Below are 26,224 nucleotides of genomic sequence, written 5' to 3'. Positions count from 1 at the left end.
GCTTACAGGCGGTACGATGGCAACGGACTAGTACTATCCAGAAGAATTTGAATACAATATACTTTAACTGCCATCAAATGCAGCATATCTTTGGTGTAGGCTTTGCAGGTAGCAAAAAAATTAGTAACCTTATAATATGTTTTAACACTATAAATCATAGAATATGTCTTTTAGAAATACGTGAAACATTTTTTAACTACAGTCTCATAAATACACATGCTCCCGCCAAGAATAAAACAGACACAGAAAAAGAAGAATTCTATGAGAAATTAGAACAAACATATAGACAATGTCCCAATAACGGCATTAAGTTGATTATTGCGGACATAAACGCCAAGGTAGGATAAAAAGAGATGTACATACCAACCATAGGATCTCATAGCATACACGAAGAATGTAATGATAATGGGACGAGATTTGTAAATTTCGCAGCATCTCCAAACCTGACGATCAGTAGTAGATACTTGCAAGATAGGCGCATACATAAAGTGACGTGGAAATCCTCAGATTAACAGACCCAAAATCAAGTAGACCACGTACTAATTGATTCAAGACATGGATCAAGACTGTAGAAGCAGAACTAGTAAACGTAATACGACTGACGTCGTCAGACATTTTCAAATATTCTTAGATCGTAAACTATCAGAACATCCCAGAAGTAAAGTAGATTCCACTGAATTTACCACAAATTATGAGTTTATAAATACCACGCTGCAAAATACCGCAGATTATGTGTTGGGTGAGGTACCCAAATAGTAGAAAAACAATTGATTTTATAAGGAATGCAAAAATACAGACAGTTTTGAGTTCTAACATAAAAAATATTATAATACCCATGTTAGTTTGTCTAAAGATCTGGTCTACTGGCAAGCATCAATCCCATCGTAAACTAATAATCTTAATGGAAATAAGGGCTCGTACAACAGTCGTAGCGAACTACGATTGCCTAGTAAAGTCACATTGTTTTGAGCCTTTCGACTATTGAAACTTCAAGAGATATCGTTGCCACCTTTGACTAGAAAGGATACGGCCTTAGAGGATTTCGGGCATAATTCCACGGATGATAGCTTCGCACCATTACCCGCTCGATTGAGTAAGTACCTCAACCAAATGTCCAAACCTTTGGTTCCTCTCGTACTGAGCAGGATTACTATCGCAACGACGAGTTATCAGTAGAGTAAAACTTACGTGTCTCACGATGGTCTAATCCCAGCTCACGTTCCCTGTCTATGGGTGAACAATCCACCTCTTGGCGAATTCTGCTTCGCAATGATAGGAAGAGCCGACATGGAAGGATCAAAAAGCGACGTCGTTATGAACGCTTGGCCGCCACTAACAATGAAATAAAACAGTTTCAGTTTAATTATTTTATTAAAATGATTTTTACAATAAAACCTGAACAGCTACAAAGAAAGTTGATTTAGTATTGCAAAAAATGAATAATAAAAATTATTACCTTATTAATAATATCACAATTAAAAATAGATATTGACTTATACTAGAACGCGTCAAAACTATTTTGGGGTTTTATAAATAAGAGGAATGCTAAAAATGGAAGTATCTTGAGCATACAGATTCTTAAGATATTTACGTAATGATTATTGTACATTTTCCAATAAAATTTGTAAGAAATTTTCATTAGAAAATAAATGTAAGTGTTCACCTGGATATCATCGAAATTGTTTTATGAAATTAAAAATGTAAATGATGAAAGACACTTCTTGTTCAGTAAAATTTGAAATCCATATATGAGAAAACTTAATTAATTAAATTTATGTAAGTTAAAGCAATGTTAGTTTTATATCAGAAAGAACATTAAGGGACGGGATTCTGCAGAAAAAATCCAAATCACAAATATATATATTACCGATTGACAATCTCAAGTTGTAAAATACCCCGTAGATGCTTGTACAGAAAAGAAACAAGCCACATAGGATATACACCGTCCTCTATGGGCGAAAGAACCAACCAATATTTTAGTTGCAGCATGTCAACGTTCTGCAGTACAGATCCATGTGGGTTGATTCTATGCAAAACTCTTAATGCATGTTTTAGGCATAGACGTATATATTAACATAGACTGAGCATTCTGTAGAGCAAAGTGACGACACCATCTTTTCTTTTCGTTGTTCATTGTAGCTGTAGCTCTGTCTTATTTGAAGTAAATATAGCATCATCTTTTTTTGGTGGGGAGTGGGAGAGTAAGGAAATTCAATACGCTAGAGAGAGACAAATCGAACAACCGCAAGTGATCTTATCGTCAGCACATGCGGCAGGTATGCTCGGTATATGTTAATACATACGTCTATGGTTTTAGTGTGTAGTAATTGTTGCACATGAAAAGTTTGGTTATTTGTTAGTAGAATTATAAGTTGAATGTGTGTAGAATGTACCTTAAATATTGGGAATTAGCTATTCATGATGCTCAGGTAGCTTGACTTTGTGACTTTGTGCGTGAAGAAAAGAAAAAGATAATTTACGGAGTAAGAAATTGAAAAAGAGATTTTTTAAAAAAATATTATACCAACAATATTAACGTATATCGTAAAAATTAAAAGTGAAACTGGAACAATCCATGTGGAGATATCCAGGAGTGGCTAGTATACCTGTTGAATACAAAGCAAGTGGCGTTCGTGTGTATCAAGGTATAAAAAATGCTTATTAAAAGCTTAAAATTTTTATTTTCAAGAAGATCTTTTCGTAATTGAATCATTCCATCATCAGTTCACTAAAAGAGAGAGTAAAAATACCATTATTTAAAAAACAAGTAAGTTAAAATTTAAATATATAGAAAGAACACGTTGGTTTTTTACTACTTACATAAAAAGTTGTTAAAAACATTGTATGGCCATTCCATTCCAATTCCAGTTGTTAAAAACATTGTATTCCAATGTTTTTATGTGGCCACACAATGTTTTTAACAACTTTTTATGTAAGTAGTAAAAAACCAACGTGTTCTTTCTATATATTTAAATTTTAACTTATTGTTTTTTAATATTGGTATTTTTACTCTCTCTTTTAGTACACTGATGATGGAATTATTCAATTCCGAAAAGATCTTCTTTAAAATAAAAATTTTAAGCTTTTAATAAGCATTTTTTATACCTTAATACACACGAACGCCACGTGCTTTATATCGTAAAACATTGGTAAAAACTTTAAGCTATAAAAAGAGTTGATACAACACTTAAAAACTGAGATCCTCAACAACAATGGACAAATGAGGAATACTGCAAGGTGATAGAAATAAATTGACGAAAACAGCGATAAATTACCAACAGAGTTTAATCTAAAATTTAACATACTAATATTACCATAGACTAAGCATTCTGCAGAGCGAAGTGACGACACCATCTTTTCTTTTCGTTGTTCATTGTAGCTCTGTCTTATTTGAAGTAAATATAGCAGCATCTCTTTTTGGTGGGGAGTGGGAGAGTGAGGAAATTCAATACGCTAGAGAGAGACAAATCGAACAACCGCAAGTGATCTTATCGTCAGCACATGCGGCAAGTATGCTCGGTCTATGTTAATACATACATCTATGGTTTTAGTGTATAGTAATTGTTGCACATGAAAAGTTTGGTTATTTGTTAGTAAAATTTTGAGTTGAATGTGTGTAGAATGTACTTTAAATATTGGAAATTAGCTAGCTATGATACTCAGGCAGCTTGTCTTTGTGCATTTGTGCGTGAAGAAAAGAAAAAAAGAATTTACGGAGTATGGAATCGAAAAAGAGATTTTTCATGAAAATATATAAAAAGAGTTGATACAGCACTTAAAAACTGAAATCCTTAACAACAATAGACAAACAGCGATAAATCCTGTTAGTTTTGTTTCATAAAAGCGAATATTTTATTCACAATATAATCTAAAATTTAAATCAATAAAGAAAGACACTTGTAAGGCCTAAGATACGTATCAAGCCAAAATTAATTGTTCTCCAAATGAAGAGGAGAGGAGTAGCTTACGTGAAGAGCAAAACAAGCATATTCACATATGGCACAGGCTAGATAAAAAGTAAAAATGGCATTAGCAAAGCAGCAGAATGCAATTGGTTGGAATGTCTAAGTTTTGATCTTCGGAAAAAACTATAAGAAGAGACTATTAAGAGTTGTAAGGCTTTTAAGTATTTAGGGTCAATGATTAGCCGAGATGGTACTTGTATGAAAGATATAGAAATGAAAATAGCACAGGGAACACAAGCCACAAGAGCACTTCATGGAGTGATATGGAACAACACTCTAACCAAAAAAAAAACAAAAAGAGGATCTTTCAAAGCATAGTGATGAATATTACCCTATATGGAGCGGAAGTATGGCCAATGACAACAACAATACGAAATAAAATAAGAACAGTTGAACTGGACTTTATGAGAAGATGTATACAAATCACAAGAGCGGATAGAATAAGAACGGAGGAAATATGGAGCAGAATGGAAGTAAAATGCTCAATTACAAAAAAGTTGGAAAACAGAGCCCTGCAGTGGTACGGGCATGTACAAAGAATGCCAGAGCATAGGTGGCCGAAAAGAATATTAAACTGGGACCTGCCGGGAAGAAGACGGAGAGGAAGACCTGCTACAAGATGGAAAACATACGTCGGAAATGCTATGATAGATAGAGATCTCAGAGAAGGTGACTGGGAGAATAGAGTGCTGTGGAGGACGAAAACGGCGAACTCATATTGGGAAAAGCCGAAGAAGAAGAAGAAGAAGAGGAAAAAACTAATAAGGGAATCTTCAATATTTGGATGAAATATAAAGCATGTCAGGGCTCTTAAAAAATTGGATCTTACTTGATGAAATGTATTGACAAAAATGTCTCATCGACTATTACAGAGCTTGTGATGTGATCTGATTCATGGGGCGGACAAAACCACAATATAAAGTTAACTTTTTTAAGGCAAAGTTTTCTTCAATTACATGTATCTCTTAAAAAAAGCTCTGGTCATAGCTTTTTACCAAATAATTTAGACTTTAATGCACACTGATCTTGAATTTGCATTAAAGCATTAACATGATCATACACTCCTGAAGACTACATAAAAGAAATGTTAAAGAAGGATGTAAAAAAATAATAAGTTCGTCGTTATACGTATGAAGTCTACAGATTTCGCATAGCAGAAAAACTAGAAAGAAAATATAACAAATAGAAAAACTGATATCGACAAAGAAAATGTTTATTTCGATGCAAACTAAGGAAATTATGTTAAATAAAGCCAAGCCATTTTTAATTATTATGAAAACATATTTTGATGTTTGTGCTTATACTGAAGTGAATATCCGTAAGACGCAGATTAGTAGGCCAACAGGAAACTTTGTAAATAGAGACGATCTGCCTCTTATGTGACCCAATAGCAAGAAAATCTCCAATCCAGAACTACAAGACATCACGTCTATAGTTCATTTTTTTAACGAAGAATGTCAGCCTTTTTATAAAAATTGCAAGGGGATACAAACTTGGAATATGATTAAGATAGCTTTAAAAGAACTTTACAAAAAAAGGTTTAAAACAGGCTTTTTTTAAAACAACTGTTTTCTCGAATCAATTGGTATCACTCTTAAATCAAATTTAATGTATATGTTAACGATGATAATGTCAAACTATGATTAGTTTTCATAGAGAATTTTAAATTTTTTCGTAAAGTTTTTGGCAAATTTCTCAGTGTTAACAAAGTGTTGGTTGGATCCTTTCTGCAGAGTTTCGCCCATAATTAGCAACTCTCTAATAAAAATATTATATTAAACCTGACCAATTCTCTTGTGATGATGGAGTAGAGATAAAACCTTATTATAAGTTCTGATATATAGTAAGTACACACAGGTGCATTAGAATGGCTGCTTTAAAACGATAACAAATTTTGATTTTAAATAATTGTTTACGGCCAAATTTTTATTTATTTTTTTTTTGATAAAAAGAATAAGATTTGCTACAAATTAACTTAAATCATTTAGATTTCGAAATAACGTCAGATTTGGTCCCATTATACGGGCAAAAACTTGGATTTAAAAAACCCTCTAGTGACATATAGCTTTTATAGGTCCCTCAAAAATCTCCTTTGTTCAAGCTGTATGCAGTTCTATTTAAAAAAAAAACTGAAACAAAGGTTAAATATTATTACCAATTTTATATACTGAATATAATTTTTAAGTAAGTCCTATAATAATATAGTTTGATATATCACGATGGTTTGTTGTCAAAAATTTCATCCACTGAATTTAAAGTTCATAAATTTCTTCTCTCGCTTATTCTTCTAAAAAATTTGCAAAAGTGTACTTAGCTGATCAGTTTATTGAAACAATTAATTGCAATTAGGAATTGGGGGAAACAGTCAAAAAAAAACTTTTTAAAATTAAAAAATTTCAAAAATTTGTGTCTTAAATATATGGTTATGATAATTATTAAAATTATATTTAAAGGCTATAATTAAAAATCTTAATAAGTTTAAGAAAGCTAGGTTGCTTTTTGTAATTTGTTTTTTCTATTAAAAAAATAAAAAATATAATTGCAAATGTATTAAAATTTAAATTTAAAATGTCATAGTAGAATTTTGATAATTATCAACATTCCAAAGCTTTATTAGCCATTAGCCAAGAGCTGGTTACTAAGAGGACGACACAAGAGTGCACTCTGATATTTGGTAATATTCATTGGATTTGGTTAAACTGCTGAAACAGGCCAATTTTTAATTTAAAGGGGTCATCTTTTAAGAATATAGACATCTGACCCATATCAATCAACTCCCTACCAGCAACACCAACCCTTATTTTTAAATAAATCATTAATTTTACATCTTTAGACAAGTATTTTGCTGAAGAATTCAAGCATCCATGATTTTTCTTTTTATTATAACTCTGTTCTGGTGAAAAAAATTAATTTATTAAAAGTGTTAAAGCTCTTAAAAACTGAGTGTAGTGCCTATATTTGTCGAGTGGTAGTGCCAAGTTTTGAAAGTGAAAAGTAAAAGTGTAAAAGATGAACAGCAAAATTATTAAACTAGTAATTAAAATAAGAAGCAACTTCATCACTCCTACGTATCAAAACTAGCTTAAAAATTTCATGAAACGGGATCAGTAGCTGATAAAACAGAAAGTATGAGAAACCTGTTAGAACTGAAGCGGCAGAAGTAGCCCTTTGGATATCAACCTGTTTGTATTGCCAAATATCAGGGTAGACTCTTTTTGAGTTGACAACCCTCTATAATAAAAATGACCTGACCATCTACTTGACCTAAACTATCATTATAGGAAGCATTAAAATGGATACGTATTTGTATCTAAAGAGTTTAAAAAACAAATAAAACTTATGTTTCATAATTTAGTAGTATGTGCATATACTTTTACAGATAAGCTACTAAAATCTGCAATGATAGTATACTGCAGGTTGCTCAACAGCTTAAGCAGAATTACAAAACATAATTTATCTATATTATTATCTCAAGATAATTCTCAGAGGTTAAATATTATCACAAAAATTAATAAAATATAAGATTATTCCTAAACTAAAATCAGGGTGTTTTTTGTTGTTATAACATTTTTGGTTATTCGTAATTATATTTACAATTAAGTAATATTGTTACAATCAATGATGTAGAAATATTGTAATCAAAAATTATTTGTTACGATTACCATAAGTAGCCTCAGAACTTTCATAAGCTTTAGCAAGCTCTAATTTTGAATTAAATATGATTGGATGAACGAATTACTCAACTAATTGATTATTGGTATTGTAATTTTTCTACATTGGTATTTGTATGGCAAATACTTTCTATGGCGGAAAATGAAGGCAAAGGCAACGAAAGTACAAGAAAAACATCAGAGCTAAATCACGAAAAGGATATAGAGCTTACCACATCGTTACTTTTTTCATAGCTCGGTCAACTTGTGCCCAAAAACAGATACAAGGTTACATATAGCTAAAAATTGGACGAATTATTAGGACACCATTATAAATAAAATGTGAAAAGCTCTCATTAATCTGACATTTGCAGAAAAAGTTATTCAAGGTACAGTGTTTTGAGTTTTTGTGTTTTTAACCTAAACTGTAAATTTTATCATAAAGATATGTATATTAGACAAAAATTGCGGATCATGCAATTACCTATAGCATCTGTTTTTTTTTCTTCTAAGGGTCACCTTTTTGGAGATATAACCATTAAAATGTGTAACCTTGACGAACATATGTCTGCTATTCAATTATCCGCGTAAAAAGGCGTGTGAGATTTTCAAAGGCCTCATAAACGACATATTATTGTAGTTTCGAACGTTACTTCGTTGTGTGTTTATTAAAAATATTTTAATTAATATAACTCTTTTGGGCTGTAGTGTCAAAAGTTAGACTAGCAGTGATGATTACCAACCTTCGTCACGTAAAGAAGAAGAATCTTCTGTATGTTATTTTTGTATTGATTTTATTTTTTAAAATAAAACGTTTCATATAGTCCTCTTGCTTCTATTTTTCTATGGTAATACACACACCAAAGTGAAAGGGAGACAAGCTGTATATATATATATATATATATATATATATATATATATATATATATATATATATATATATATATTCATCCTCCCTTTCTGATGGCCTCTTTATAGGCCATCGTATGTGCAGAAAATAACAATATCTCTGGAAGAGGGGCTCCTAGGAGAAAAAGAATAAAGACAATTTGTATAGATAATTGCATGATTTAAAATTTTTCTCTGACGTATTTTTATGATAAAACCTACAGTTTGGCTGAAAATGCAAAAAAACATGTTTGCGACCTATGCCCTTGAATAACTTTTCTTTCAGATGTGGAATTGACGGGTACTTTCACATTTCATTTATATTGATGCCCTGAGACATTCATACCAATTTTTAGCTCCATGCGAATTTTTGTAACCTTGAATTTCTGTATCTTGACCGGTATAACGTTAAATTTTTACTACTTTTCGGAGTACCACATTGGAGAAGTTGAACGATCTTGATGGATTAAGTTCATGGATAAGTTGATGATACGTTGAAAAAAGATATTTAAAAGCTTGTTTAGTTCTCCCCTGATTTGTAACAATGACTAATAGTGGAACAATTTCTTGGGGCTTTATTGGGGCACCTCCACCTATTTTCCTTATCAATGAAATTCAAAACTCTGTATAACTCTGTATAATACATAGCCTACTGTGAAAAAAATGATGATTAGTATTTAACCTCCATGCACGTTGTTTTTCTATGCAAATGACGGGGGGAACCCAATAATTTAGTACTTTATATAGCACCTACGTATCACGGTGTTTATCGTATCTCGGGTTAGGGAGGCACCTGAGAGATTATGTAATTAATCTGGTAATTAACAAATAAATATTTAATGAAGATGTTCTTAGCTAATTTAATTCGTCATAGAGTATATGAAAGGAACTCTTTTATAATGCTTCTTTTTATAATGTCTTCTTTGAAGCATTTTATTCCTGCAATGTGGTGTTTAAAAATATTGCTGCATTCCATAAACGTCCCGGTAGTATAAGTTGATTACGTTTATTAGTAACCAGAATTAGCCATTTATCAATACGGGATAAAGAGAATAAAATTTTAACACACAGTAGGAATTTAACGTTAAAATTTTACTCTAGAGTAAAAATATAACGGAATACAAAGTTAACGTTACACCGGGCTATCAGTAGTAGATAAAAAAGTAGTTGACTCAGATAACAATATCGTGTCAATTTGTCACATTGTCGACATACTAATACGAGAGGATTCAAAAAAATTTTGTACACTTTAAGTAAAATATTTCAAATATATACTTAAATTTAAATATTTAGAATGAATATTCAAAAATATTAACTAACATTAAACACCAAATGGGTGTCTACAACATAAAAATGGCAACTAGAATTATGATGGCTCACAATAAATATGGAAACTAAAAATTATTGCTAATAGCTGGGTATATATGCACTACATGTTTCTTTCTATTTTCTAATTTACTAAAATATTTTAAAAGTCAAGCCTCGGTAATTAAGTGAATTTTTCATTGGCAATCAAGGATATTCGGGTTGGAACCTTACAATGAAATAGTACCTAATGACCAAAAAAAAGCAAGTTTCGGCATCTTAAAATATGTGTGTTTTTGAATAAATATTTGGTATATTTTAACTTGCTAACAATGCTTTTAAGTACATCGTGGAATATCAGATTAACAAGACTTTAACATATCTTAAAACTTTATTCACATAAATACCCAGCTTTTCAAACTAATTGTACTTACTATAACTATATATAAATTTCTTTTACAATGCCTACTAGGGATCAAACAAACATTATATACTCTATTTTTTTGTAATTCCTATGCACGTCATCGATCATATTCAACAGTGGCCACAGTATAACTAAATGCTCAGTAATTCTAAGCATCTGCTTATATGTTGGTTATAACTACTTGAAACTTATAAACAGTTGATCTTTAATTTACCTATAGTTATTTCCCTACAGGGGTACCTTTAGTTCCTCAGCGTGGAACAGAGACTACAACTTGGAGTTGTGCTTCTAAACCCAAAATTCCCAGAATCAACCAGTGCTTTTAACCTATAAAGTCTTTTTGACACATCTAGCACTGCCCAGTTATAATATATGAAATAAGCACTCAGATCCCAATAATCCGATACTTATCCAGATAGAGATGAAACTTTTAAAATACAAACTGAACAAAATTCTCTCTTGAATTAGACAAAGTTGAAAGAAAGATCTCGGCAATACCTAAAAATGATGCTAGATTTGCAGGTGCTGAAGAATTCTATAACAACTATATAGAAAACAATAATCCAGACATAGTCAGCGACCTTGTAACAGCACTAGATAAAATACTCGAATGAATAGAATCAAGATAGGAAATAAATTTCCGAATATCTAGAAAAAAATCATAGAGCTAGCAGACCAAGTAAACCCCTAGATATTACCAGATCAAATAGCCAGCAGAACAGTAACTTTAACAGAATCTAATCCACGTGATTTGATTTCATGTTTAGGGCTTCCTACTGAGGCGCTCTGATGTGAAAAGGACGAAATACGTATAATCAAATCTTAACTGTCTTTTTTTGTTCTAAATAATTATGTTTCGTAAATTTGCCATTTTCTCTGCGGAACGTGCTTAAAATTAAAAAAATCCATTTTTGGTATTTTTCTACATATTTTACCACATAAACTCTACTGCATGTAAATAAATAACAATTTTTAATATATTTTTTCGGTATTTCTAATAGCCGGATTACGTTTGCCATTTTCAGCCCACATATTTAAAATACGACAATCCGTCTTTTTTAAAATTTTCTCATTTTTCGTAAGATCTTCATCCTACTTATGTCTTCTGATTTCTTAGTCGAAATAGGCATTTTTATATCACACATTTCGTATTTATAAATTAAGTTAAGGTAATTAAATGGTTATTTCTTATCCCTAATTAAATAAAAAGTTTACATGTTGTATAACTGACTCCCCTCGTCGAGTAAATACACTCAGAACTGTTTCGTGTCGCTAATTTCATGACGTATACTTATATTGAGAGAATTTTCACAGCACAAAGCTTTAATTTTATATATAAGTGGCACAACATGCATATATTTGTACTTAATGCATCCATTTATTTTCAAGTTTAATAAAATGATTAGGATTTTAATTGGGTCAAGACAAATAAACAGTAAGAACTGCAAATGTTATATCAAATAAAAACCTAATTTGTGTCCAGCAATATTTTGCGCGGTGCTTGTGACTGTTCCAATGGATTAAGAACTGTAGGGCTATTCTCACATTGCCGCAATTATGTATTATCTACGTAATGCAAGATATAAGTCAAAAATTATTAGACTAGACATATTTATCTTATTAGATACTGACCCCACAATACAGAACACAACAAACACAAGAGGCATATAATCACTATAAACGAATCAGAAATTAAACGAATACTTTAGTTAGACAAATAAAAGGGAACACTGGCAGAGCTTCATAAAACAGATGGAACACGACTTCTACGAAACAAAAAAAGAAATATGGAGAATGATCAGAGGCCAAAGAAAAGAGATGACCAAACTAATAAAAACGAAACACATAGAGAAGGAAGCATGGGTAGACTACTTTTGATCCCTAATTGCTAAAGGTGACGATAAATAACCACCAACATCAGAGGTGACGACAAACGAAGAAATAAATATTGAGGAGGAAGAGGTAACGGAAGCATTAAGGAAATTAAAAAATAAAAAATTACTGAAAGAGGACAGAATACTGAACGAACTCCTAAAGTACGGAGGACCAGATCTGACCAATCAGCTATTAAAACTAATCCAAAAAATAATAGAACAAAATAGAATTCCTCAAGAATGGAGATCAAGCATCCTAATACTCTCTTCCAAAAGTGAGACAAATCGGACCCGGAAAAATACAGAGGAATTAATTTATTAAACACAACACTAAAATTAACAACTAAAGTGATAACAAATAAACTGAATGAAACTTAACACCGGCAGAAGAATAACAAAGTTTTAGGTCGAGAAGATCATGCACCGACGCTTTATTTATAATGAGGTAAGTGCAAGAGAAATCGTTAGAACACAACGAACCGGCATATCTATGTTTCGTGGATCTTAAGAAGGTATTTGACCAGATCAAATTAAAGAACGTCATTAACTTATTGTACGCAAGTAAGATACCTGTAGGAATAATCAAAATAATTAAAAATATCTACCAAAACAACACAATAAAGGTAAAAGTGGAAGAAGAACTAAGTGACCCTATTAAAGCTGGCAATGGGATAAGACAGGAAGATTCCCTGAGTCCTTTATTGTTCAACCTGATTATGCATTAAATAATAAAAAAACTAAGAACTAAAAATGGATACCAAACAGGTACTCTCTCAAAGTAAAGAAGCTACAACGTATGCTGCTCCAATTTAATATAACCGCCAGAAAATATAAAATGTTAATTTCCCCAAAAAAGACAAAATGAATGGATATAACAGCAAATGTACTAAGATATCTAGGCATCACTTTATCTATCTATGAAAAGCTCGAAACTGAAGTGGAAGATCAAGTGATTAGATGAAACAGGCTGCCAGAATGAAACAATATGAGGAATAAAAATATTGGGCAGTAAATGAAAGGCAGAATTTACAAAACAGTTATCAGTCCAATAATGACATACGTGGCAAAAACACGACCTGACACAAAGAGGACAAAATGTATGTTAGAAACAGCAAAGATGAAAAATGGATAGTAAGACACTATGGGACAGAGCCAGAAGTAAAGATATACGACGTAGATGCAAGGTGGAGAACATCAAGAACTGGGTAAGAAATAGAAGAGTAGATTGGAATGATCATAATCCGAATCACAACATATAGACTAGTAAACGGTCTAAAAAGAGACGGTTCTTCAATAGGAAGACGCTCAGTATGAAGACCACGAAAAGACTAAAAGTATTATTGTAATGTGATATTAAACAGTTGCAGTTTTATAAAATTTCATTATTATTAATAGAAATTAAAAAATGTTCTAATATAAAATTGAATATTTTATACTATTTTACTAATTTAATCAATAAATTATATTATTTAAATGAAAATCAGCAAATGCAAGTGCAAATAAGAAAAAAATACATTAAAAATCCTCCTTCATTCACATGCAGTTAAAGATATGTAACATGGGAAAGAATATCAAAAAAGAACATTTGTCATATTTTGAGCATGTTCTAGTCTGGTAATGGCAAACTTGATCGCGTTAGTAGAAATAACAAAAAAATGTATCAAAAACTTTTATTTATTGACATAGAGTTGAGTTTATGTACCAAAAACATGGGGTAAAAACCCAAGAAATGTGTTTTTACTCTTTACAAATTTTGATTTAAAAAATCTGAAAAAAATCAGAAAGTTTTGGGTCTTAAAGAGTATATTCATAATTTTTTTCAGACATTTTAAAGTTTTTTTCGAAAAAACACATTTTTTGCGATATGGGACCCCTGGGACCTCCTAGGGAGCTTAAATTTTTGTTAAAGGGGTTTCTGAATATATACTTTCGAGTGCCTAATCTAAAAGAAGAATCTCGTTGAGTGCAGATTTTACCATTTGCTTTATTCACCATCATCTGCAAACCTTTTTTGTTTTGTTCTCCTTGTTATTCTAGACACATATTCTGGACAACTTAATATTGTTAATGATAATAAGTCCTTACAGTCATTTCAAAGCAGTTGATTAGTAGCAGTCGAAATTAGTAATTTAGTACGGTTCAGTGAATACACCTCGTATAGGTAAAATAATTAGTCGAAATCAAACAAAAACGCAGATTCAGTTATTTAAAATAATTCAACCATTTTTTAAATTGAAAATTTGAATTTTGAAAATTTGAATGAAATTTGTTTAAAAAAAACTAGCATTTTACCACACCTTTTTATAGCGATTAGTAGTAGAAAAGCGACGTTTAGAAACTGCTTGGATATTGATTTTATTCGACAAAAAAAATATATGAGTTCATATTAAATGTTTTAGATATACCTCAAACACAACAAAAAATATTTTTTTGCAAGTGGTTCCAGCGCATGCAAAAGTAAACAAATAATAAAAGAAAATATTTGGAACACAAAAGTATTTTAAACCACAGACAACTGTTTTTTTATAATTAATACTATTGTACTCAAAAAAATATAGATAGTGCCTGTCGTATATGAAGAATGTATAATTTAACTAATTAGTGTGGTTCGTCGTTAGACCTGAGGTAATAATTTTACTCAGCCTTTAAATTATTTATTCCTATATTTATGCTAGGACTGAATATAGCATTTTAGTACATTGTCCTTTGGTAACTATACTAGTTATTTTAATTACCAAGCCAATATCGGAATATTAAAAAAGAGTTAGTGCTTTATAAAAAGTGATTTATGATCCCTAGTGTTGAGAAAATGCCCTGCATAATACCTTCAGGCTGTATATAAATAACTAAAGTACTTGAACATGATTTAAAATTCCAATCCCTATAATTAAAAACAATAATTAATAAAAAATACCTAACCCCCTTAACAATTTTCAGTTTCATAATAATTTACTACAGATTTTCACTAACTTAATAATTAGATATTTAATGCTAAAATATTTATTTTAACTATAAATTAACCTATTGTTGACTATTGAGAAACAGCACATTAATAAAAAAAGTTCTCAACCTACGTTGTAACAATCTTAATCGCACAATCATCATTTTGCAAGATTATTACATTTTAGCCCCTTAAATATTATAATTAGTGTATATGAAACATACTCAAAACTAAGGAGGCCTTTATCACAATGCGTGTAGTGAACAAACTTACACCTGTAAAATCAGAATCTTGATTTCTTCTATTTGTATACTAGAGCACTCTGATCATGAGTTATATGATGTTCGTCCTCCTGACTGTGTTCATGTTCTTTGTGAATATCATCTGTTAGAGGAACCATACTATCCATGTAAACTTCTAATTCCTTTGCTGTTAGCGATGAAGATTTCTCGGGAATGTAACTGCTTAGTTTTCTATCAATGTTGTAGACTAGTTCGTCTTCGATCCACGGTTCTTGGTACTTGGACCTTCCTTTTGTTATTCTGACGAATTTATATAAGGAAATTAAAAAGAATAACACTCCACCTCCAAGAAGGATTATCATCATACATTTTTCTACGAGAGGAAGGACGTTTAGGTACAATCTGAAGCGAACTGCTAGGGACTCCGGTAACTTGTATAGTCTCTGTAATGGAATTATCATAATTATTAAATATCTAAACTAATATGAATCATAAATAAAAGGAGGTGATTATAGAATATTATTTAAATAAATTTCTTAAATTAACAATATAATAACACGTTATAGTGTTATTTTTGGCAGATTGTTACTTTAAAAATGTCTACAATGTATAATGAGTTAACTAGTAAATAAAACCTGATACTAAATTTCGCTAACCGCAGAATTTATTTTGGAAGAGTCAAGGTCACTGTTTCAAATCGAGGTAATTAATTTTGGTCCTTCTGTCTTATTTGGCCTCTCGAAGGGGGCAAATACTGGTTACAGACCGATCGACAATATTGTTTGAAAATTATAATTATTTGGATTCTTTTGAGAATTAATTGTGGTGAAGATTATTTTGTGGACCAGAATGTGGATCGATCTAAGGATTATAGTATCGAATATGAGTTAGAGCAGTGGTTCCCAACCTTTTCCCATGATCGCCCCCTTAGACAGGTTTCACCAGTTATGAATACTACAATCGCCCCCTCCCCCACCCAATTAAATTGAAACAATTAATGAATCTATACAAAAGGTAAGTATCCATATTTATTTATTTTTACATTTCGTAAAATGATAAATGGTTATATGTGTGTAAAAGAATTGTTAATGGCTTCCTTGGGCCTGGTGTCCCTCACATAATTTCTTTATGTCTGGCTCAATGTTGGTTAATAACAACCTCGAATCCCCTCTCTCTATTATGTCGAGCCTATTTCTTTGTCTGTTTTTCAATATACACATAGAACTAAAACCTTTCTCCACTAGATATGTTGTGGGGAATGCCAATAATAATAATTTGATTGCATTCCACAAGATTGGATACACTTGTTTTATCCGCGGCCAAAATCTTTCGTACCACACTTCCAAAACAAACTTTAAATTTCAACATCATGTCTCAAATCAATCAAGTTTTCTTGAAGAGAAGGACATACCGTTGAAACTTCCACGCTGAAAGGATTGATAAACCAGGTTGGCACTTTCAGACTAGTCAAATCTTGGAATGGGGACTAAAGATCTTCTTTCAGTGTTTGAAGGTGAAGGCAGTATGTTTCAAGATCCTCAGAATCAACACAAGAACATTTCAAGTTGGGGAATTTGGTCAGATCTCTTCTCTGCATATTTTCTTCAAAAATAGATAGTTTGTCAATGAATGCTCCGACTACTCCCTTCGCTTTGGCCATATCTATGTTCTTCCCCTGTAGTTGCAGGTTCATTTCATTTAATTTTTGAAAAATATCTGATAAGTAAGCGATGTCATTTCGCTTCTCTTGTAGTTCTGTACTCAGTGTGGGGTCAGTAGTATTAAGAAATTCAATAACAGTATCCATGAGGCTGAAGAACCGCCTTAAGCAATTGCCTTTAGAAAGCCAGCGGACTTCCATATGTAGTAGCAATGTATTAAATATCTCATCATTTTTTTCACAAAGTGTACGAAATATTTGATCATTCTTTGGTTATTCATTTTATTTACCGCATCTATGACAAGTGGAAGAGAATCGTGCGACCTCCCACTCAAATTCTTGGCAGCCAAATGCTCTCTGTGAATGACGCAGTAAACACACAAAATTCCAGGTACTGCTTGTTTCAGATGTGCAATAAATCCCCGATGGCGTCCTGTCATTGCTTCTGCACCGTCAGTAGCACAGGCGATCATATTTAATAAGGGAATCTCTTTTTCCTCAAAAAATCTCTTAACGACCTCAAATATGGAAGATCCTTTTGTATCAGTAATCAGACTTCTAACAAACAGCATTTCCTTGGCCATTTCTCCATTGTCGTCAATGAATCGGACATATGACAGCAGCAAAGCTGTACTGTCACTCAGGGTACTCTCGTCAAGTTGCACAGTAAACTCTCTGCTTTTCAATTTGTTGCAGAGAACGTCTTCGACATTCGCCCCATTTCATCAATCCTTCTGGAGACAGTATTATTGCTGAGAGGAACTGTATCTGTTACTTGGCCGGCCTGACTGGGTCCCAACATAGTATCAACTATCTCTTTGACAGCTGGGAGGATGAGTTATTCTCCAATTGTGTGCGGCTTGGCACTTTTTGACTCACTGAACACAATGACTGTCAGTTGAAACAAAACAACTTTATATACCACAATACAAAACTCTGGAACGAAAGACTCCGCATTTGAAGCGACGACAACCTCGGCCGTTCGCTTTTTGTTCGAGTCAGATCGGCAGGAGCGGTACCTACTTCTCATAGTTCTTATCCCACTTCTCTCTCTTTCTCTTTTGTGCGGATGATCGCACAATACGAAAGCTCGATCAAAGGAAAATGCAGAATTCGTTATAATGTATAATTATAACGATAATGTATAGAATTAAATTGTATTATGATTCATAGCTCTCTGTGACTAGACGAGATGTTTGTGTTATTATTACCTGCATTGGTATACATATATTTACTTTTTATTATCCTATGGATATCCGATCGAAAGTATTGTATTTTTTTTCTCTTTTATTATTTTTCTCATTTACCCATTTCTCGTTTTCCGGATGCTAAATGCCCCCCTTATCGTCCCTTTTCTTTGTCGCCCCCCATATCGCCCCTTCGCTCTATCGCCCCCCTGAATATCTCAAATCGCCCCCCGGGGGGCGATCGCCCCCAGGTTGGGAATCACTGAGTTAGAGCCCTTTGTCGCTGTAGCCGTTTTAGTTTGAATGAAGCAGTAAAACCGTGTTCCTTCTACATGGATCTTCAGAAGGTTGTAAGGAAACTGGATTTTTAAAATATAAAAGGGTGGATCTTCAGGTTAGTAACATTCTATATTGACCCAAAGGTTAAGAGTAACGTGGATCTCCAGGTAAGTAATAATTTTATATTGACCCAGAGAATGAGTGACAATTAACAATCGATCGATAAGACGTATTGTCGAGTAAAGGTTAAGACAATAAGCACTATGGAGCAGAGGTCCAACAATTCCATAAGTGAACCTTGTTATATTTAAGAATCCTGTAGGTATCTGGTAAATCAATGTTGGCAATAAAGGCAACCGTAATCATTGCGAAAACTATAAAGGTATGGTCCCTTAAATATAGTCTATAAAATATAATTCAGAATTATTGAAAATATATTAAAAATTTATGATCATCCAATAAAACAAGTATTTTAGTTAATTAGGGTGTTACGAAATTGGCCATCTCCATTATGTTACATGAACGACAAAGTTGGATAATGATGTTATAATCTACAAGCCCATAAGAGATTTTTAATGGATCATTTTACCCAGAACTAATCACATATAAAACAATACTACAATATGTAATAGCTTTGGAAACTATGCTGTCAATTTTTATCGGTTAATGTGAATCACAGGTGATAAAAACTTACCACTCAAGCGGGTAAGTTTCTTTGGCCAAACATTTATGTACGGCATTAATAAACTTAGGTAGGTAATATAAAAATAATGATTTGTGAAATAATACCGTAAAGAAATATTGGTACCAGGAGCATGGAAAAATTTTCCCCTATTTTCTAAAAAAATTTATGTTTTGGGGGATTTGATGTTTAGAGTCCAAGATGGAAATGGTTTCATCGATAGGAAAGTTGGTAAATAAAAAAACAATGTCAAAACTAACTAATATATCTAGGGTGATATACATTATCTTTAATAAAACACTGCATGTCTAATACATACTCCAAAATCATTGCTATCATCAAATTAAAGGTTCCCCAATGGGATCCCTCCTCTCTCTCGTAATAGCTAATATCTTCTTCTTCTTTCTATGCCGTCCCCATTAAGGGAGGTTGGCGACTACATTTTTAAAAGTTTCTCTGTATTTTGCAACGTGGAATAATTCGTCTACAGTCATGTTTGTCCAGTCTCGAATATTTCGCAGCCATGACCTCCTCTTTCCATCTATTCCCTTTTTGCCATCGACTCTACCCTGCATGATGACCTGCAGAAGACTATATTTATCATTTCTTAGTATGTGTCCAAGGTATGCAGTCTTGCGTACTTTTATTGTTCTCAACAATTTTTTTTTTTTTCGACCCATCCTTCTCAGTACTTTCTCATTGGTGACCCTGGCAGTCCATGGAATTCTCAACATTCTCCTGTATATCCAAAGTTCAAAGGCTTCAAGCTTCTTAATTATTTGCGCTTTTAATGTCCATGTTTCTACCCCGTACAATAGTTGCGACCAGACGTAACATTCAACAAACCTCAGTCTCAGCGCAGTATATAGATTTTTGTCACAGAACAATTGCTTGAATGTTAAGAACGCTGCCCTTGCCATTTCTATTCGTATCCTGATCTCTTGGTCTGGATCTAATTCTGGAGCTAATATCTACATGGAATATTTCGAAACAACAGCCCTGTCTATATTAAACCTTAAATCCACCATCTGGTTACGGTACGTTGATAACACCTTTGTAATTTGGTCTCGTGGTAAAAACACATTAGTTCTCTTCCTCTCCCACCTGAATGGAATACATCCCAGTATTAAATTCACGATGAAAGTTAAGTCTGAAGCATCTTTGCCATTACTTGATGTTCTTATTCAGAAAAACTTATCTCACAGTTTTTTCTATTCTGTGTACCCGAAACCCACTCATACAAACTGTCATCTCAATACATCGTCACCCCGCCCAACTCAATTCTGCCAACAAAATGGCAACCGCTGCTTCAGCAACCTCCGCCCTAACCTAGCCCGCTCATATTGAGAGTATAAAAGTAGCTACACGGGATACAAGCGGTCATCACTAGACATTGAGGAGTAGACATATTGAGAGCTCAGTGCCGTTTGACAATTCTTGTATTTCTACAGAACGCGATACTGGTACGTCACGAGTGAGGGGAGTAGGCAGATTGAGACCCTGAACTCGAACGGAACTGTATCCCTCTTGATAATGACTCCAAAATGGGTGTCGAAATGTCGAGTTTTAAATTCTCAACACGGTTCGTCCCGAGAAGTTAGTAATTTATATACATACATGTGTACATATCTATATATATATATATATATATATATATATATATATATATATATATATATATACGAGTATATATATACGAGTATATATATATATATACATTTATACTTTCGTGTAATATCTCGTATGTCGCTATACGTTCAGTAATAACGAAGATAAGCTGTAGTGCCCTTTTAGTAGTTGCCTTGTTTTTTTTATCTTAGTATAATTGCTATCCCCTCCCCTTTCATTTCACGCGTCACACGCTTTAATCGAACCAATGACAATGGAGATATGATGTAATGTCGATGCTGCAGTTTTCATTACGCACAGGCAAACAGACAAAATAAGCAAATTATATAATATATTGATGCATAAAACACTCATTTTTATTTAATAATATATTATATATTAACACAGTCAATACATTCAAACCATATCTCCAAATGATCCTCAATTTTTTCATTATTTCCAATATTTAATAATTTATTTAATTTTTTATAGAAACACAATTATATTGCAAAAGACGGGGCTAAATACTGAACATTATAAATGGGGGTATTCGTTACCGAAAGACAAACATAATAAGCAAATTATAATACTGATAAACGAAGTGAAACAAGTTTTTGGGCATTACAGATTAAAAACGAATTATTTACGTGTTTTCTTTGTGATTAAAGGTTTTTATGTAAATACTTTTTCCAAATCTATACTATTTATTATACTTGTTGCAACATTGGTTGCATACTTGTATGCAGTTAAATTTTAAAATAATTTAAGTCTTATTTAAATTTAAAACGAATATTAACATCAATGGCAATTCTAAAATTTTAGTTAAAACAATTTAAATTACTTACATTCTCTGTCCACAAAAGGGGAAGCACCATATTGTCAAATCTCTCACAGTTGGCAATAGTTCTAATATTTCCCAAATGCATGTTTATTTGGAATCTTACTGCCAGCTCAAGTGGAAGGCCAGAATCCTAAAAAGAAGGAGATGTATTAGAAGAAGCAATAACTGGTACACATAGGTTTGTGAAAAATAAATAATCTTATTTAAAAATAAAGAAACTAAAGCTCTTTAAATATCTTCATAGTTTTTGTATTTTAAGTGAAAATATTGTGTACGTTTTACTAATGGACTGCATTTTACTGAAGACAGGGCTGTAATTGGTCCCCACTAATATTTGTTATCTATTCTGACTTCATTATTAATAAAGCATTGTATAATGTTCAATGTGGTATCAAAATTATTAGTTGCGTTAATAACTGAGGTACGCGTATGACACGGTCTTAATTGCAAAGATTTACGAATACCACATATAATTCATAGGATTACCACAGTCTGTGACAAATATGGATAACCAGAATTGTAACCAACTTATAGAGAACAACTTGAGAAAACTAACAGTATCACTTATTTTGGTTTTAATCTAAATAAAAACTGAAATTAGAATATATGTAGAGAAGGCCAGAGCTGCATTTTTAAGATGAGAAAAATCTTGTGGAATCTGGAAATGTGGAAACGATATCACTTTGAGATTTAAAAATATATTAATAAGAAGTATCAAAGGCTCGACCTCGACAGACACACTTTTCAGAAAACTGAAAGCCTTTGAAGTCTGGGTGTATCGGAAACTCCTAACTGATAAATTTAGTAGATAGAGTTTGTAACGAGGTTATTTTGCTATGGATTGGAAGAGTTACGGAAGTGATCAGAAGAGTCAAAAATCTCAAACTGGAATATTTTTGCCAATACTTGCATCAAGCAGATAGGTATAAAACACTCCATTTAATGACAAAATGCAAGGTAGATGAAAACAGTGAGCTAGCACGAAGACGAACAGCATGGCTTAGAAACCTGAGATAATGCCTTAGCAGATTATCAGTGCTCTTTATTTGATCTGCAGTCAACAATATTAGTATAGCCAATTTAATAGCCAACACACGATAATCGGGTACTTCAGAGAAAGAAGAAGATAATCTGATTTGGGGAAATATTCGATTAACCATATTTTGACATAAACGTAACGATAATATTATGCCCTTATCCCATTTCTTTTTCCAGGTGAGATATTTTTTTGTCTTTCTAGTTACATTAGTTCACCAAACTTCTTTGGTTTATTTAAGGCAGATGGAAAAACGTGAGCAAATCCTGAACCGAAAACAACTCATTGAAAAGTCGAGAAAAGTACCTATCATAATATGCTTCGTCTCTACACCGATACACCCGGTGAAATTTGTTAAAAATCTATACCACTCCAATATGGCAACATTACGACTAGATCAGAAATTGTAAATTCAGATTAGATAGAGAGACGTGTTAGACACGGATGCATTTTATCACCTGGCTTATGCAATATTTATGGAAAACATGTCGTGATGGTGGCTTTAGAAGAGTTTGTGCATTAACGGTGACAAGTAAAAAAATCTCTAATTTAAGATTTCCTGATGATACTATACTTATAGCACCAAATTAACAAGAAATGTTGGATTTTCTGCGAAGAATTGAGAGAAGCTGGTCTTAAAATTAATACAGGCAATACAAAAATACTGATGGTAGACAGATTCAATACTATTCAGCTCACTAACAACTTGCAGACTTACTAGATAGTAGATAGCCTAAGCTTACTCTGATCTAGTGTACCTAACGATAGCAACTGCGAAACAGAAGTTGGAAAACACATTGGTATGACAACAACTACCAGGAGTCGCCTAAGTAAAGTTTGGAAAGACAATATATCTCTCAAATCATGAAAAAAGACTGGGTAATACATTTTTGCAAAAAATTCTTGCCTTTGAGATGTGGTGTTGAAGAAGAATGCTGCACATATCTTGGACAGCTCATCGGACAAACGTTTTCATTCCTATTTCTTAACCAATTTTACATTAAAAAAATGTTGTGGTCAACCTATCTGCAGTAAATTATACAGTTCTTTGGTCACAACTTAAAGAGATTAATTATTTCTGAAACGTTTTGGGGGAGAAGAGAAAAACAACTGTCACGCAGCAGATGGTCCGACCAAATTCAGAATTCAAGAAACCAATCATTTCGCGTAACTCTTAGAGCAGCTGAAGATAGAGACCAATGGAAAAAATTTGTTAGAAATCTTGGAGTAAATCAAGATCCTCGTTAATGAGGAAACTACAAGAGATAGAGAGAGAGAGAAAGAGAGATAAGGAGTTGTTTTCCGATTGGTGTCTGTAACTATTTCCTTCTGTAGTTTTATCTACATATTAGGCGATACTGAATTAGCAAGGGAGAGTTACGATCATTTCCGTACTACCTTTGATATTTTTTTTAATTGTCGAAGAAACGTCAGATGGAAATAATGCCAGACCAGTGCCAATAAAATCGGAAAACATGTATCATTACACAACTTTATACGTGAAAACATACATTTTAGTTATATATTTCTTTTGTATACCTATATTTCGTTACCAAATGGGGTGAATGTTGACATTAAATGAACTTATCTGATTTCAAGGCGAAATGATAATTATACTTAAAAGCAGATAAATAATCAATCACAATTTGAATCCAAGTTTTAGACAATTTATATTATTTTTTGAATTTTATTTTATTACTATTTTAATCTATAAGCATAAAATAATGCAGAAATATAATTTAACTTACTGGTTGAATAATGAAATATGATTTATGTATTTTAGGATCCGGTTTCATTCCAATAACATTATTTGATAAGCTTTCATTTCCATCCAAGAAGTGTGGATAACTTAGAGCTATCGGGAATCCATAATAACAACCACGAACGTCTAAAAGACCCTTTGGCTTGCAGTTTTCTGGATCTTTACAGAAACATTTGTTGTATTCGTGGACTCTTCCATTATCATCAGCTTCTGGATCTAAGTGGTAAACATAAGCTCTTAAACCGTTAGTTACTGTTTCATTGACTTTTATCTAAAACAAAAAATTACTAATGTAATACTGAATGTTTATTCTGTATATGTCGGAAACTATTTACATGATACATATTTATGAAAATTGGTTTATGAGGATTGCAATTTATGACGAACTTAAAGAAAATATACAGACATGCTACTAATTCTAGAAATACCGAAAGTTAACAACTTTGTAATTTTAAATAAGACATTCTAGTAAAATTCTAGACAAAATTTGCATGAGATATCATAGGACAAAACTATTTTTTGAGTTATTGATATGTTTTCAAAAATTTTGACGATAGAAGCAATATCTTCGAAGTTAATATCTCATCCATTAACAAATATAATGTTTTGCAAACCTTTCCACACAAAGAGTAGGTAAAGTTCTTTCAGGAAATATACTAAACGGCAAAAAATTGGCCACCCTATAAAATAAAAATTCATTGAAAGTTTTATGCACTCTTTCATATTGCGTCTCAATTTAAATATTTATTGCGATCAGGTATGCTTGTTTTTTACAGTTTTGATGTTTATGCTGTTGTTTTCTGTAGTCACTGCTTATCTTCTAAGTTGAAAACATCTAATTAAACAGTAATTTAGCTTTTTAAACGTAGATTTCGACTAAGTAAATAATTAAGATATGGTGTTACCTACAGTAGATGTTGCTCGAATTATTGCGTTGCTACAAGATGACAGAAGTCAAGTTTATGCATCCGAAAGTTTAGGTATTTCGATAACTACAGTACGGAGAGCTTTTCAATGCTTTATAGAGACTGTACATACTCACGTCGACCTGGTTCCGGTCGTAGAAGAGTTACCTCGCAAAGAGATGATCGTTTTATTGTGATGGAACTTTTAAGAAATCGCCTTTCCACTGCAATTGCTGCAAGAAACCGTCTGCAGGAGGTTTGAAATGTAAATTTAAGTAAGAGAACGGTAAGAAGACGCCTCAATAAAAGAGGACTAATGGAAAGAATGCCGGCTATTGTTCCCGAATTACAACCCAGACACTGTAGAAATCGATTAATTTTTGCTCGACAACATCAAAACTAGGATATACAGCAATATAAGCAATATGCCCAAGCTTGTAAGTCCCAGAGAAGAAAATTTGGCGGTGGTGATGTCATTGCTTGAACTTGGGTTGGAATCTCATTTGAAGCTCAAACTGAACTTATTTTCATCATTGATCCGCTGAATGCTCACCGGTATATAAAGGATGTTTTTTCAGAAGTAGTAGTTCCATTTGGTCCATTTATTGAGGACAATTTCGTCTTTATGCATGATAATGCACGGCTGCATACTGCAAGAATCGTGGCAAGTTACTTGGGGGAAGAAGAAATTAAAAATCTAGAATGGCCAGCCTGCAGCCCTGATCTGAATATCATTGAACATCTTTGGGATTAACTTCATCGTATGTTTAGAAGTTAACCAGGCCAGTCAGAAAGTCTTGCAAAAGTTTGTGAAAAAAAATGTGAACGTATTCCTCAAGTTTTTATTTAAAATGTGTTCCTTTCCCTTTCAAATCGTATGCAAACGGTTATTGATGTTTTAAAGCATAATACCCGATATTAGACAATGTTGTTAAAGTTCACTCGTAATTTTCATATTGTTAATAATTCGTTTTG

General features: G+C 32.5%; 1 protein-coding gene across 3 annotated transcripts in view; it reads right to left on the bottom strand.

Moving 5' to 3' along the window:
• Positions 1–1,263: 1,263 nt before the first annotated feature.
• LOC140440062 (scavenger receptor class B member 1-like) overlaps positions 1,264–26,224 on the bottom strand; it is a 314,501-nt gene continuing 289,540 nt past the window's right edge. For 2 of the 3 annotated variants that reach the window (XM_072530319.1, XM_072530320.1), the window contains exons 7-9: positions 24,331–24,615; positions 21,551–21,676; positions 1,264–15,732 (exon numbers count right to left, since the gene is read on the bottom strand). In XM_072530319.1, the coding sequence (XP_072386420.1) occupies positions 15,349–15,732; positions 21,551–21,676; positions 24,331–24,615 (795 nt within the window). In that variant the 3' untranslated portion in view covers positions 1,264–15,348. The remainder of the gene's footprint in view (positions 15,733–21,550; positions 21,677–24,330; positions 24,616–26,224) is intronic. The other variant, XM_072530318.1, reaches the window with a different exon arrangement.

This window comes from Diabrotica undecimpunctata, chromosome 4 (assembly GCF_040954645.1).
Source record: "Diabrotica undecimpunctata isolate CICGRU chromosome 4, icDiaUnde3, whole genome shotgun sequence".
In the NCBI taxonomy this organism is placed as follows: domain Eukaryota; kingdom Metazoa; phylum Arthropoda; class Insecta; order Coleoptera; family Chrysomelidae; genus Diabrotica; species Diabrotica undecimpunctata.
The sequence above is the reverse complement of the archived record's forward strand: the minus strand, read 5'-3'. Positions and strand labels throughout refer to the sequence as shown.